The sequence below is a fragment of the Pholis gunnellus genome (genome assembly GCF_910591455.1).
Source record: "Pholis gunnellus genome assembly, chromosome: 20".
In the NCBI taxonomy this organism is placed as follows: domain Eukaryota; kingdom Metazoa; phylum Chordata; class Actinopteri; order Perciformes; family Pholidae; genus Pholis; species Pholis gunnellus.
Genome location: NC_136547.1, coordinates 12,306,987 through 12,320,102, shown reverse-complemented (window position 1 = coordinate 12,320,102; position 13,116 = coordinate 12,306,987). Strand labels below are relative to the sequence as shown.

Sequence of the window (13,116 nt, the reverse complement as noted above, 5' to 3'; positions counted from 1 at the left end):
AAATGCACGGTTTGTGTGTGTGTGTGTGTGTGTGAGCGCGCGATAGTGAGCGCTGTAGCTTTGAGTGACAGACGTCAACTGTCGCCTAGGCACGCACGAGCTATTGGTGTTCAGCCATATTGGTGGCTTTATATCGCCGTTAAACTGTCGCCGTTGGGGTGAGTGTTGAGCTAAATACGTGAATATTATTGATAATGTGTATTAACATAACGCTAGTTAATTTATTTGACGCCCTCATTCCCAACAAGTTTCAGTTTACTGCAATGGTTAACGTTAGTAGTTAACGGTATATATGACGTTAACGTCAAGGGGTGAAAAAAGACAGAACCCATTACATTTTTAAAAAAAGTTACATTTCCTAACAAAACGCACTCTTAACTCAACGATGGTGGCTAACTAGCCAATTTAAGCTAGCGGTTAACGTTATAGTTTACTTTGCGCCCAAAGGCCTGTACGCGCGCGCGTCTCATCATACGATGCGCGAGCCCGTGGCTCCAACGGGCACCTATGATAAAGCGATGCCAAGGAGCCATGTATACAGGAAGTTTGACAGTTGTCCTTCAAAATAAAGGCTCACAGATCATTTATTTTAAGCATTTGAATTATCCAATTAAACTCACTTGTTCAACTAGCATCATATTCAATGTATCAATATGGAGAGAAATAGCAGTATTGTTTGTTTAGCGATTATTAACAACATTCAAATACATTGTGACACAAAGGCTGCTTGTGTGTCTTCAGTCTAAAGGTGGCACTTTTAACGTTACCTGCCAGTTTCCTCTTACCTGCTCATCTTTTCTGGGCTAGTGAACGTTTTGTTAACATTTTAAATGTTCAAAGACATAAATTTGTCACTATTTTCTGCTAGATTTGTTTAGCCTGTAACTTTAATCTAGCTAACTTAATGTGGCTCAACCTAATCTTACTGGCAATTGTAACGTTAAACATCACATTAATTCATTGCACTGAATATTTCCTTGTGAGACTTTACGCTAACATACTTTATTCTGAAAGCAGTAACCGGAAGTAGCGCGTTCTTTAGTCCGTCTGACTGGAAACTGTCTGGAGCTGAACGTCTTCACAACATTACCTCCGCGGTACAGCCGAAAAATAATGATTCCTGAGCAGAAGAAGCGGCCTGGGCCCGGAGCAGCATCCTCCTGGTCTGTCGGTGAGCCGTGAGCATGCCACCGCTCCAGCCTCCTCGTCCCAGCCTCACCGACACTCGATCACCACCAACAAGATGTATTTCAACCGGAGACCCAAGAAGATACACAGTGAGGGAGGTAAGCTACCAAACAAACACCTTTTTTAATCTTTGCTCGATCGAGGATCTGCTTAATTCGTGATCTGTTACTTGAAATCGGGTTATTATCTCAGTGTTGATAACATGTAATCATATAGGATGGAGCGGCCTGTATATACTCGTGCGTATTTGATATGTGCTCGGCATAATAACGGGTTGTCTGTTGGACTGCGGCATGCATGTGGGGTGACTTGCTGTAAGCCTATCGGTGTTTATCTTTCAGTATCGCTACATTGTTTTTTTTTGGCACCGGTTGGGGATGCAAGGGCAAACTGGCAGCATCAGTCATCAATGTCCTTTTTTAATACGTATTTTTACGTCGATACGTGGGGGATCCGTGCTGTGCCTTAACATCACGAAAATATAACAACATCCGGAGTCTGTTGTGTGACCTTAGTACATATCTACTGTATTTCCCACGGCATGATTGTGGTGTTATATAATTGTGTTGCCACAGCCTCTCGGTTCGAGACCTCATGCAACGCATCACATGGGATAGTTTGGTATGTTTTGACTTGCCTTAATCATTCCATATATAGAACCAATATAAACCCAAGCTCATATAGATCAGTCCAAGAACAGCCTATTACCTCGCCGAATTAGGATCCACGTGACCGTCTAAAGAGCGGTCCTTATTCTGGGCCCGTCCGAAAATGACTCTCACTTGATCTGAAGGCCATCCACGTCCAGAGTCTGTATTTACGTCTCAGAATTCTCATGTGTTGGAAAAATATGGTTCATGATGTTGTACAGAGGGCCTGTATCTGCTAGATGCTGAGCAAGCTGTTCATTGAAAAAGATCATCCTTCATGAGAAAACGGTACAGTGAGGGAGCATAATCTCACTCTCAAGAAAACGCCTCATAATCTCCGTAGAGTAAGAGTTGGAGAGAGGATGGGGATGTTTAAACAAAAATAATCATATAATTTCACACATGGCAAACGGACATCGGATTAGATATTCCTGGAAGAGAGGAGCATGTTTGGCTCATCCAGTGGCTTTTAATAGTGACTGGCATGATGAAGGGCTGATTTGCTGTTGTATTTGTGTGTGTGTGTGTGTGTGTGTGTGTGTGTGTGTGTGTGTGTGTGTGTGTGTGTGTGTGTGTGTGTGTGTGTGTGTGTGTGTGTGTGTGTGTGTGTGTGTGTGTGTGTGTGTGTACTATGTGTGTGGCTGCATGCCTCACGCAGCTTCTAGAAATAGAAAGCAGGGCAAATTGTGAGGATAAATGAGCGCCAACTGGGCCACACTATCTTCAGTTTTCCAGATATTTATTTGTCATTAAAAGAACACAACGCTTGATTTTTGACACTGACTGCGGCAGCAAGTTTTTTTTTACCATAAGACGGGTAAAGGTTAAAAGTGTTCAGCACCAGTTTCAACAGGTAAAAGCATGCGTTTTAGAGAGTATAGTGACAGCAAAAAAGTCCATAACTCTCGCTTTTAGCCATCATATTTGTATTTCTTGTTTAATTAGAAAATCAGATGGTCTAACAAATAAGTCACACAGCTGTATGTTGTTTGAATTACATGTCGATTATGCTATTTTGACCCAGCCATGTAGAGCTTTCACTAGTTCTCTTGTTGTTTGTATATGTGGGATTATTAGTAACTCTAGTGGAGCATTTTTGGGGGTTTCTGTGGTCTAAAAGTTGTGAAAGAGCGTTCACTGTTTGCCGTATTTAAAGCAGAGGAAGATTGTGGAGGTGCACTCCAGTATAAGTGGCAGCCGGTGTGTACATGTGTTCCTTTCCTGGATTCAAGCTGCCTTTACTGTAATCTCTTGGCGCCTGACCTCTTGATTCTTCGCTCTGATTAGCGAGGCAACATTTCCCAGGTGATGATGTCTGCAGCTACCAGTCTGTCCAACACATTCACAGACAGAGCAATTATTTTATTTGTTTGTATTTAATAGTGGGTGTTACAAATTCTGTCCAACATTTGCGTTTCTAATCGCACCTTTCAATCATGAATCAGATTGTCCACTTTATTTGTATTTAAATGTAAGGGCACATCTTGTCCCTGTGTTTATGTGAGCCAAGCAGCTCATCCAACTGTCAACAATACATCTGTTTTGGAAAGATAATGCCTGGTTGGCATGGCTGCCAAGCTACAGAAGATGCCATTTGGGAGACAGAGAGGCCAAATAAACTGCAGCAATGATGTAGTTCCATAAGCTGGACACAGGGGGACGCTCCTGCACAAGCTACAAGGTTTTGGTGAAGTCCATTTCTGTGTGCAACCCTCCAGCCTTCCATCTTTCATACAGGCATGACTCTCATTTCACTATTAATGCTTCCAGCAACGGGCACGTACAGACACATTTACAGCTCAGCTCATTGACACACAGGTGTGTTGTGTGCGGTATGTGTGTATATTGACTTGTTGTCTTGTGTGTGTGTTGTTTTCTCCTGCCGCGGCCTGTCACGGCGCTCACAGAGCAGTTAGTGTTGACCACCATTAGGCAGGAGGCTTCTGAACTGCAGGACCCAGGCGAGGGCGCCGGCGCTACCATGCGGTCCCGCCTCACAGACAGGTTTGACAAAAGTGAGTTTGCTCGAATTAGACTGGATGACGCCCCCCCCTCCCACCGTTTGTGTTCCGGAGTCCCACGGTGCATGTGGCCAATGCGTCAAAGCAAAGGCCAGGAGCCATGTGTCCCCCAACCCCGGGCCCTCAAGAGCTACAAAGTCTGGTTCCCTTCTAGACTAGAGTGTCTCTGGTTCTTGTCTGGAAAGGTTGAGACACCATGTTGCTGCTGTGGACTCTGTATAATCTGTAGCTCCTCGGGGCCTGGAGTGATGAACGCTGGACAGGAAGTAACCCCTTCACTGCATGTGCTTGTAGACAGCGGGGTCATGTCAGACCACGCTGATAAAGACGGATCGATATGCACCGGGACCCTGAAGCAAAACTTTTAATACAAACACGTGTGCATGTAGAACACAGCACACGCATGTGTGGACATGGCATGCCTGAATAGAGTATGTACATGAACACTGTTGCATGTGTGTATAACACATACGTGACTGAGCTGGATTTAGAGAGAGGGGAGTAGCTGCATGTTGGGGCCTTGCATGATTTCTGGCATTATAGATGTATGTACATCTCTGTGTGAGAGAGTGTGCCCATAAAACAGTGTCAATGTGTGTGTATGTGCATATGCATACTTTAGTGTGCGTGCTGCAGTCTCTCCTGTAGGATTATCAGGTTATGGATTAGCGGCAGGTGAAGTTGCAGAGCAGTCACAGACGGGATTATCGTGCTCGTTCACTTGGCTCGTATAAGAGGCTTTCTTGTCGTACCTTCTACTCTTGTTGCGGTGGAAAATGGACCCGCTGGGGATGCTTTGGGCCTAGGTCCACCGGGACCTGCCAAATAGGGCCCGCGGGTCGCCTAGGAGACCAGGACAGCCATGGGACGTACGGTTCGCCACGGCAGACGGCACTCTGTTGGTAATGCTTTTCTAACCACACGGCAGGGTTGTGGGCTGGACAAGACATCATGTGGGGGAAGATATTTAGTGTTTGCTAATTGAATTGAAGTTAGTGTAATAAGTGAGGCGGTTATGGCTGTTGGAGGACAACCAAGAGGTCACCGTTTACAGCAATTTTAGACCCGAGAATGGCGTTGGAGTTGAAAGAGGACGGTTCAAAATCATGGTCAGTCAGTAGCTGACGAGTTCTGAGATTACATTTTGACCTCTATGAATTCGGCCAATGCGTTCCACCTCTTCTTTTGACACCATGTGCCTGCTCACACGTGATCGGTCAATACTCCTCGGACTACAAACGGAAACCAGAACGGCTCCGATACCGATATCTTGTTCCGTTGCATTCCGACAAAATGTCTGTTTAAATAGAGATCAGTTCGGGGCAATGACTCCAAAAACATTGCAGCCGCTTTGCAAGGTGAGGGGAAAAGAAAACGCGCTGGGATCAAATATGCACGTTATATGCTACACACTCTGATTTGTTGTGCACGTTCAGCTGCTCAAGTGCAATTGCATTTCCAATGTTTTGACAGAGTATCTGTCCTCAGTGTGGCTTGTGGGGGTTGGAGTGCTTCGACAGCTGGGGATAATTGTAGCTATTCTAGCATAACTGCTATTATGATTAGTAGCTATTATCTCTCTGGCTCATTTCAGCTCTCGGTGTTTGGAAGATGTTAAGTTTATCTCTGTTAGACATGATTGAATTAAACATGCGTGCATCTACAAAAGCTCTCTTTGTGCCATTTAAAACACAATTCTGGCCGCCGTGCTAATTGACAGCCACTGAGTGGAGACTACACAGCACAGCGTCCGGTGAAATATGCTCTGCCATACTGGAAAATGTAGATAAATTATGCAGCTGTATGCAATCCATAATTCAGTAGCCGAGCCTGCTTTTTTTTCCTTTTTAAACAGTGAAACTTTGGCCTCTGGCCAGGGCAGCTTGGACTAAGCCCAAAACACAAAGTTATTACTTTGCATATTAAGATTTATGAAGCGTGGATTAGGGACATTGTCTTTGAACGACACACGCGATGGATTTAAATGTCTGCATTGCCCGTGTTCTGCTTCCTGAAACAGGTGATTGTAATCTGCCCGTTGTGAAAAGTGCGTCTGCTTTAATAGAATTCTAATGACACAGGTATTTGTGTGAGAGAGATAGTAAAAGGGCTTTTAAGCTTCTAATGGACGGAAGTGTGGCTAATTAATGCCCAGGATTGTTTTTAAGAAAGAGGACACTAACCAAATGGGCAGCTGGGAGTGTTTTGCTCACAGGGCGTGAGATCAGAGAGTTTGTTGAGGCCGGATCAGTCAGACTTACCTGTTATCAGACCTATCGTACCTGTCCGGCTACAGCCTTCCCCGCTTCATGTGAAATGGACCTGGCCGTGCTCTGCCGGGGTTTTACTGCTGACTCATCCGCGGTGCATCAGTAATGAGTTATGCAGGTGACTACGCCTCTAATCCATCAGAGATGAGTAACCGAGGCATTGATCTTATCAGAAGGGAATCGGCGCTGAAGTGGGCTGCTGAGAAAGCCGTTATTGATCTGCTCGGAAAGATGGAGTCTAGAGGGGTTAAAAGGTGGAGGTAAATTGGGGGGGGGGACAGTAGACAGACAGAGAATGGAAAACATGACATGACAGGTATACAGTGTGCAGCGCCCTTCAGTACCCTTAACCTCGTGTCATCCTGAATCATTTCCTTACAATCTCTCGCTATCTTGATTGACCCCAGTCAGATTTGCAGTGGAGTTCTGTGATTGTCAGTTATGGCCATAGGTAATGGCCTCGTCAGAGATATGTGATATATGAGAGATGAGGGATAGGCTGCTTATTATCATTTTGCTTGGACAGACTTTGACCTTTGCTCTCGGCCTCATTCAGACACTTTGTGGTCTGGTTTGGGACGGCACGATACTGAGATTGGAGATTTTAACGGGGCTTAAGCTCTTAAAATCTCAAGCAGGTTTCTTTTGCAATGGCAGAATGCCAACTACAATAAAAAACTGAAAGTGTACCTCTAATAAATGCAAAAAACAAAGAAACGTATAAAGTTGCACTCAAAAAAATTTCATTGTAGCCGTTTCCTGGAAACACAAACAAGTTAATGTGTCTTTTAATGGAAAAGTGGAAGTCTGATGTGTCAGCAGTGATAATGGCGCATACCGGCTGGCTTTCGTCTGGGTCGTTTTTACAATTCCTCGCCTTCTTTAAAACAAAAGCTTGAGTGGAACATAATGATATTTTGGTTATCGATGAGCAGGGAGACTGACCTGTCTGCTGTAGATTGTGGTGCTGCAGAAATAAGAGTTTCAGTACGGCGGAAATTCAATCTGCTGCCAGTGTTTATTCGTTTCTAATTTATTTATGCAATTAGCCTGTTGTTGTTTTAACTTACAGCCTCAGTCACAGACAAACACACACACAATGCTCAGATCCCAAGAAATGAACCGAACCATCCCAAAAGGGAATTACTATAACCCCAAAATACAGATCATCATATAAACAATTGAGCACCACAGGCACACTTAGTATTATCAGAATACTGAGAGGATTTAGTGAATCACTTACCTGGCTTTACGGATACATGCACTCCAGATAACTTGAGATGCAGTATGAAACATAAACTATCTGCCTCTATGCAAAACTACTGAGAAGGATATGAAGAGCAGAAACCTGTGGTGGGTGAACACTGGTGTTGCACAGGCATCACCGTGAAGTGATCTCCTGATGGATGGTTCCTGCCTCAGGGATGTCATCTGACCCGTCTGTCTGACCACAATACTGCGAGGCGATATCGGGCTTCTGGCCCTTTAAAAGCGGAGCGGCCGGCTTTGCACCTCCGCAGCGCCGAAGGAGCTCCATATGGCTTCTCCCTTGTTGTCTGTGGTGAGCCGCTCAGCATCAAATTAAAAAGGGAGGAGATCGCTCGAATCGCGCCCGATATACGGACTTTTCCAAGGCGGCAGGAAGGCCTGATGACAAGGTTGCCGAGCTTGGCGGGCCAGTATCTTTCACCAGGGCCGGGAGCTTCTTCCTCAGCGAGGACGACCAAGGAGAGAGGAGGCACGGGCTTGCCGCTGCCGCCGCTGCGTCTGTCCTCGCCCAGGTTCGCCGTTGTTGTACCAGCTGAGTAAACTGTGGCGTCCAGACCTGTTTGCATTGCTCTCGCTGCCCCCACTATGTTCCCCCCGCAGAACTATACAGGCTATACATATTATCCCGTCATTAGGCGCACTCGATGATGAAGTACGTCCCGCTCCGGGAGCTCAATGCGTGGGGTCGAATGAGCGGAGATCACGAAGCGTTAAAAATGGTCGGAGATGACAAAGCCAGGCGGGCGGGGAGGCAGGGTGTGTACAGAAGAAGAAGCGTGTTGCATCCTCTTCTGTCACTTTTTTTTTTTTGGTGGGGGGGGCAATTTGTGCCTTTTGCTTAATGACAACCACGATGCGCGCCGGGTGTCCTGTGTGTGTTACATGTGGACAAGTTGACGCGCTGATAAAACAGACTAACTCTGCGTGTGTTTGTTCGCCATTGTGCATCCCTCAGCACATCCATTATACGCGGGGGGTCCCGTGGGCGTCGCGAAACGAGCGCGTGTGCATTGACGGTACCTGCATAATAATACTGAAAGACAAGGGGGGGGGGGGTGTTATAACGGGAAACGTCATTCAATCGACCACGCCGGGCTTCAGCACACATCAGCATACAGTAGCCTCTAGTACTAATAGGTCGTCTTCGCTTTTGAACCGTAAACCACGTCTCCCGTCTATGTCTCTGTCTCCCTCCCTCTCTCTCTCGCTCTCCCTCTCTCTCTCTCCCTCTCGCTGTCTCTCTCTGTCTCACTGCCTCGCACTCACTCAGCCTCGCCTCTCTCTCATCAATCCAACGGTGCAGGACCTGCTTGCTCGTCCGGCGGTTACCGCAAGGCAGATGATGAGATGTCCGGGACCACTTCCCAGGCGGATCCCGTAGACGCCACCGCGCGGACGGTGCTGCTCAACCGGCCACAGATCACCAAGTTCTGCGACAACCACGTCAGGTAGGTGTCACTGGGCTTCCACCGACTTGCACGTTTTGTTCTGTGATGCATATTGTGTTGCTTGTGTGTACTCTGACAAATAGTGGCTTACTTATCATATCATATCATATCATTCCCAAAAGTTTTGATCAGAGCTTAATAAACCACGGCAAAGTATATATATCACCAAACTTCTGAAACCTCTGGTTATTCACCTGATGCTTTGTGTTTATTCAGACCGTGATAAGCTCATCTTGACTATATTTACTTAATTAGAAGTTGTTTGCCTGACTGGGGTCAGAGGGCATGGTCAGCTCGTGGGGTTCTGTGTCTTGCTAAAGGGCACTCATTGTAGATATTTACTTTAAACGGGCTTTAAACCCATTCTTTCAGGTTGAAGGACAACCTGTTACGGACTGTTTGTATGTTTTTCTTCCCAGCATGCCATGTGCGACAAGTAGACTTTGGACCAAGTAGAACTTCCTCTTTTTTTTTTTAAATCTCTCTCCGAAACAAGTATCTTTCTGTTAATTTGGCCTAAAAATCACAGCAACCAAAACGTTTAGTTATATTACTACAACTTTGCAGGTGAAACTATTGATAAGACTCATTTAATAACTCACCTATTAAGTTGCAACTCTGCAGCTGAGACTGACCTGAAGCTCATTGGAAAGTGCTTTGCTTAACAACTTAACATTATGTTACTTACTCGATATTTCCTCAGGAGTAATGAATATTTAAGGGTGCCAATGAAAGTCTTTACAAACATTTCAGAAAGCGCCTTAGTTTTGTCTGATTTCTCAGACCCTGGAGGTAGTCCTGACTTTCTGTGCTTTGAAGTGGACTACAAATCTTGGACCGGAGTATGATTATATGATGTATTGACGCTATGTATAGTGATATGTCAAAGGTGGGCTCTCTTTTATAAGCATCATCCCAGCTGTCCTCTGCGTATTTTATGGGTACAGCTGTGGTCGTAAATACAAATTAGCAGTCAGGCAAACTGTATTAGAATTTGAATTAGACAGACAAAAATGTAATTTATACCTTGTCATTACCTTGTTATTAATTCTATTTGTATGTACTAACTGTGCCTGGCGCCATGCGGAGCACCGGGCTCATGTTCTGTGAGTTGTCGTTAGTCGGCTGACATTCGGTGGTCTGCCATTACTGTCAGGGGATTTAATTTCACTTTTGAAAGAGCCTTTTTCAACTCCACGAATAAGATTAACGCAAGTGCTCCCCGGCTCATCTGATTGGATCACATGCGGTGTCCTGCCCATCGCTGCATGCTGATTGGAGACTAAAGAGCACTCTGATGTCTCTGTGTTCCTGTAACTCTTTAGTTTATGTTTGAAAGGTTCAATAGCCCTTATTGATTTTTCTTAGATTGAAGCCTTGTAGCTTTTATCTGGACACTCAACTCACCTTCTCTCTGTTCCCGAGGTCCTCTACATCCATATTTCATTGTGTGCAGTTGTGTTTATACAAACTAAGCATTAGTGCTGCTCAGCAAAGTAACCTGCTCTATTATTCTAAGGAAAATACATACAATTATAATGTAAAGTAGACCATGTTTAACTGAATCACACATTAGAACTGAGAAATATTTTACACACTTGTATTTTAACACATCTACCGGCCTGTGCTATGAGGGATGACTCAGCTCAATGTTGCCTAAAACATATGAAGAACACCGACCTTTTCTTTTTTATAAAATAAAAAACATGACAAAGCCACACAGCTGCAGAAGAGCATCACCCCTGCAGCTAACAGCTGTTAACACCACCAGCGTGAACAACTATGAATCTGCCTAGTATAATAGAAGTGCGTGTGTGCGTGTGTGTGTGTGGAGTCCGATGTAACTTGTCTTTAATTAGATAGGTGTAGTATCACTAACTCTGGGGTTTCAGAGCATCAGGGTCAGGACTCCGTGTGTGTGTGTGTGTGTGTGTGTGTGTGTCTGTCTGTGCGTGCGACAGACTAACAGCTGTTGCAGCTCTGCTTTGTGTGTAATGTCCTGCTCTTTGTAGTTTTGTGTCTGTGTAAGTGAGGCAGACGGAAAAAGCGGTCACGGGTTCATCTCCTAGGAGACTGTGAACTGTGATGGAGGGGTGCATGCACTCGATACACTCACACACACACACACACACACTCTATCCATTAAACAAGGACCATCGCAGACGCTCTAACTTTTCACTCAGGCCACACAGGGGAAAAAACAAAGCAGGCCTTGACTTGAAGGTTGACTTCTTATTTTGAACTCCTCTAAAAGCTCTTACGGAAGCTTCCTGGCCCTTATCAATGCAGTTGATCAATGCAGCTGACTGACAGACAAGTTGAGGTCGCCAAGGTTTCTTGCACCTATTTTATGGAGTGCTGAGTCTTTTTTTAGATTGCTGGATTTAAAGTTTTGGTCTATTTAAAGGTGTGATGTGTGTGCACCCGCTAATGGCGCTGTTTGCCCTCTCTGAGCACAATTTAGGTTTTTTTAATAGATTTTCAAGTGCTGCAACACTAAAACACAAATAGAGTTGGTTATTCAACCTTTTAAGGTAAAAAAAGAAATCATTAGCACACAATTTATGCATGAATTCCTTCTTTTGCTAATGCGATAGCTGGCTCTCTGCCTCCATCTGTCTGAACGTAAACGTGTTAAATCTCCTTCGTCCTTGTCTTCTTCTGCAGTACGACCAAGTATGGGATTCTCACCTTCCTACCCCGGTTCCTGTATGAGCAGATCAGGCGGGCCGCCAACGCCTTCTTCCTGTTCATCGCACTCATGCAGGTAAACCCCACGCACGACACGGTAGAGACCGTGATCTGCGCTGTTTGGTTTCAGTTTGATTCTGTGGCCCACACAGGTTTGTGCTAAAACATCCCAGCATTTCCCACAGGCCCAGCTATTTTTAAAATACTGAGTTATGGATGGTCGAGGGTTGTTTTCTAGATGGCAAAAGTTAAGATTTGGTACATTTCCACAGAAAGCCAGAAGGAGCAGAATAAACGATAAATGAGTATAACGATTGTTTCCTATCACAACTTTTAGACCGTTTCTAAACTGAAAGAACAAATTAGATCATAGAAGATAATCACTTATCCCGCTCTGTCGTCACTACCTGATCGGTTTAGAGTGATACACTCACTGTACTCCACGGCCTTGTCTAATGTGTTTCTGTGCCATCAATGTAGTGGTGCATTATGGGGGCTTTGAGCTACTCACTGTGAGCAATGATTTCTGATATCTGCCGTTCTTGACTCTCTGACCAGCAAATCCCTGATGTATCACCGACCGGTCGCTACACCACTCTGGTGCCACTCATCTTCATCCTCACGGTGGCCGGTATCAAAGAGATCATAGAGGACTATGTGAGTACCACTTGGTAGAACGTTACTGCTTATCTTAAATTACAGGAGAGAAGGACAATATATCTTAAAAGCTAACATTTCTTTATCCGTCTTGACAGCAAAGACACAAAGCAGACAACACCGTAAACAACAAGAAGACAACAGGTATCGTCTGCGCGTCTGTGCTTGTTAATGTGCATCGACTGTTTCCACGAGTGTGCCTGCGTCTATTTGTGTGGGTTTTGTTTTCCTTTCATGGCTGAGTGAATGGCTGTTGTCTGTCTGTCACTCACTATAGTGCAGGCCGCAGACAAAAAGTTTAGTCCCCATGAATACTGTATGAGTGTCGCTCTATAGGTTGACTGATGGCTGTGTTGTCCTTGTCTCTCAGTGCTGCGGAGCGGAGCCTGGCAGACGATCATATGGAAACAGGTAACGGGATCATCACACACTTCATCTTTGTTGCCCTCTCACTCATCACTCCTGCGCTTTAGCCTTCCTCTCTACCGCCTCGGTTTTTACAGTTCAGTTTGAACGTACTTCATTGGCATGAATGACTTAAAATACTACTGTAAGAAGTGCCGGCTTAAAAGATACATTTCTTTTCAAAATAGAGAAAAAACGGTACATAATTTAGCAAATGAAACTAAATCAGTTAAAGCAAAAGGATTCAAATAACGTAGGCATGAAGTGCTGCAAAATAATGATCTACTTTTGTCAAATCGGGGATTAACATTTGACATTTCTTAACTTATTTTATTATGAAATGGTTCCATTTGTCTCAAGAGCTACACTTCTGTCAGTCTCACCTGTATATTTTCTCCTCTTTTGGTTTCCACGCAGGATTTCTTGTGTTCCACTTCTCGTGGCTACACTGTAGTCACTCAGTCTGTTTGTTGAGGATACTCTTCCAATTAGTATTGATGTTTTAGGGCCAGATAAC

General features: G+C 44.7%; 1 protein-coding gene across 1 annotated transcript in view; it reads left to right on the top strand.

Moving 5' to 3' along the window:
• Positions 1-8,045: 8,045 nt before the first annotated feature.
• Positions 8,046-13,116, top strand: part of atp8a2 (ATPase phospholipid transporting 8A2) — a gene marked incomplete at its 5' end in the record, with an annotated part of 36,677 nt that continues 31,606 nt past the window's right edge. Inside the window, 6 exons of the mRNA XM_079181150.1 lie at positions 8,046-8,154; positions 8,669-8,846; positions 11,514-11,613; positions 12,096-12,194; positions 12,293-12,338; positions 12,565-12,605. Of these exons, the coding sequence (XP_079037276.1) occupies positions 8,046-8,154; positions 8,669-8,846; positions 11,514-11,613; positions 12,096-12,194; positions 12,293-12,338; positions 12,565-12,605 (573 nt within the window). The remainder of the gene's footprint in view (positions 8,155-8,668; positions 8,847-11,513; positions 11,614-12,095; positions 12,195-12,292; positions 12,339-12,564; positions 12,606-13,116) is intronic.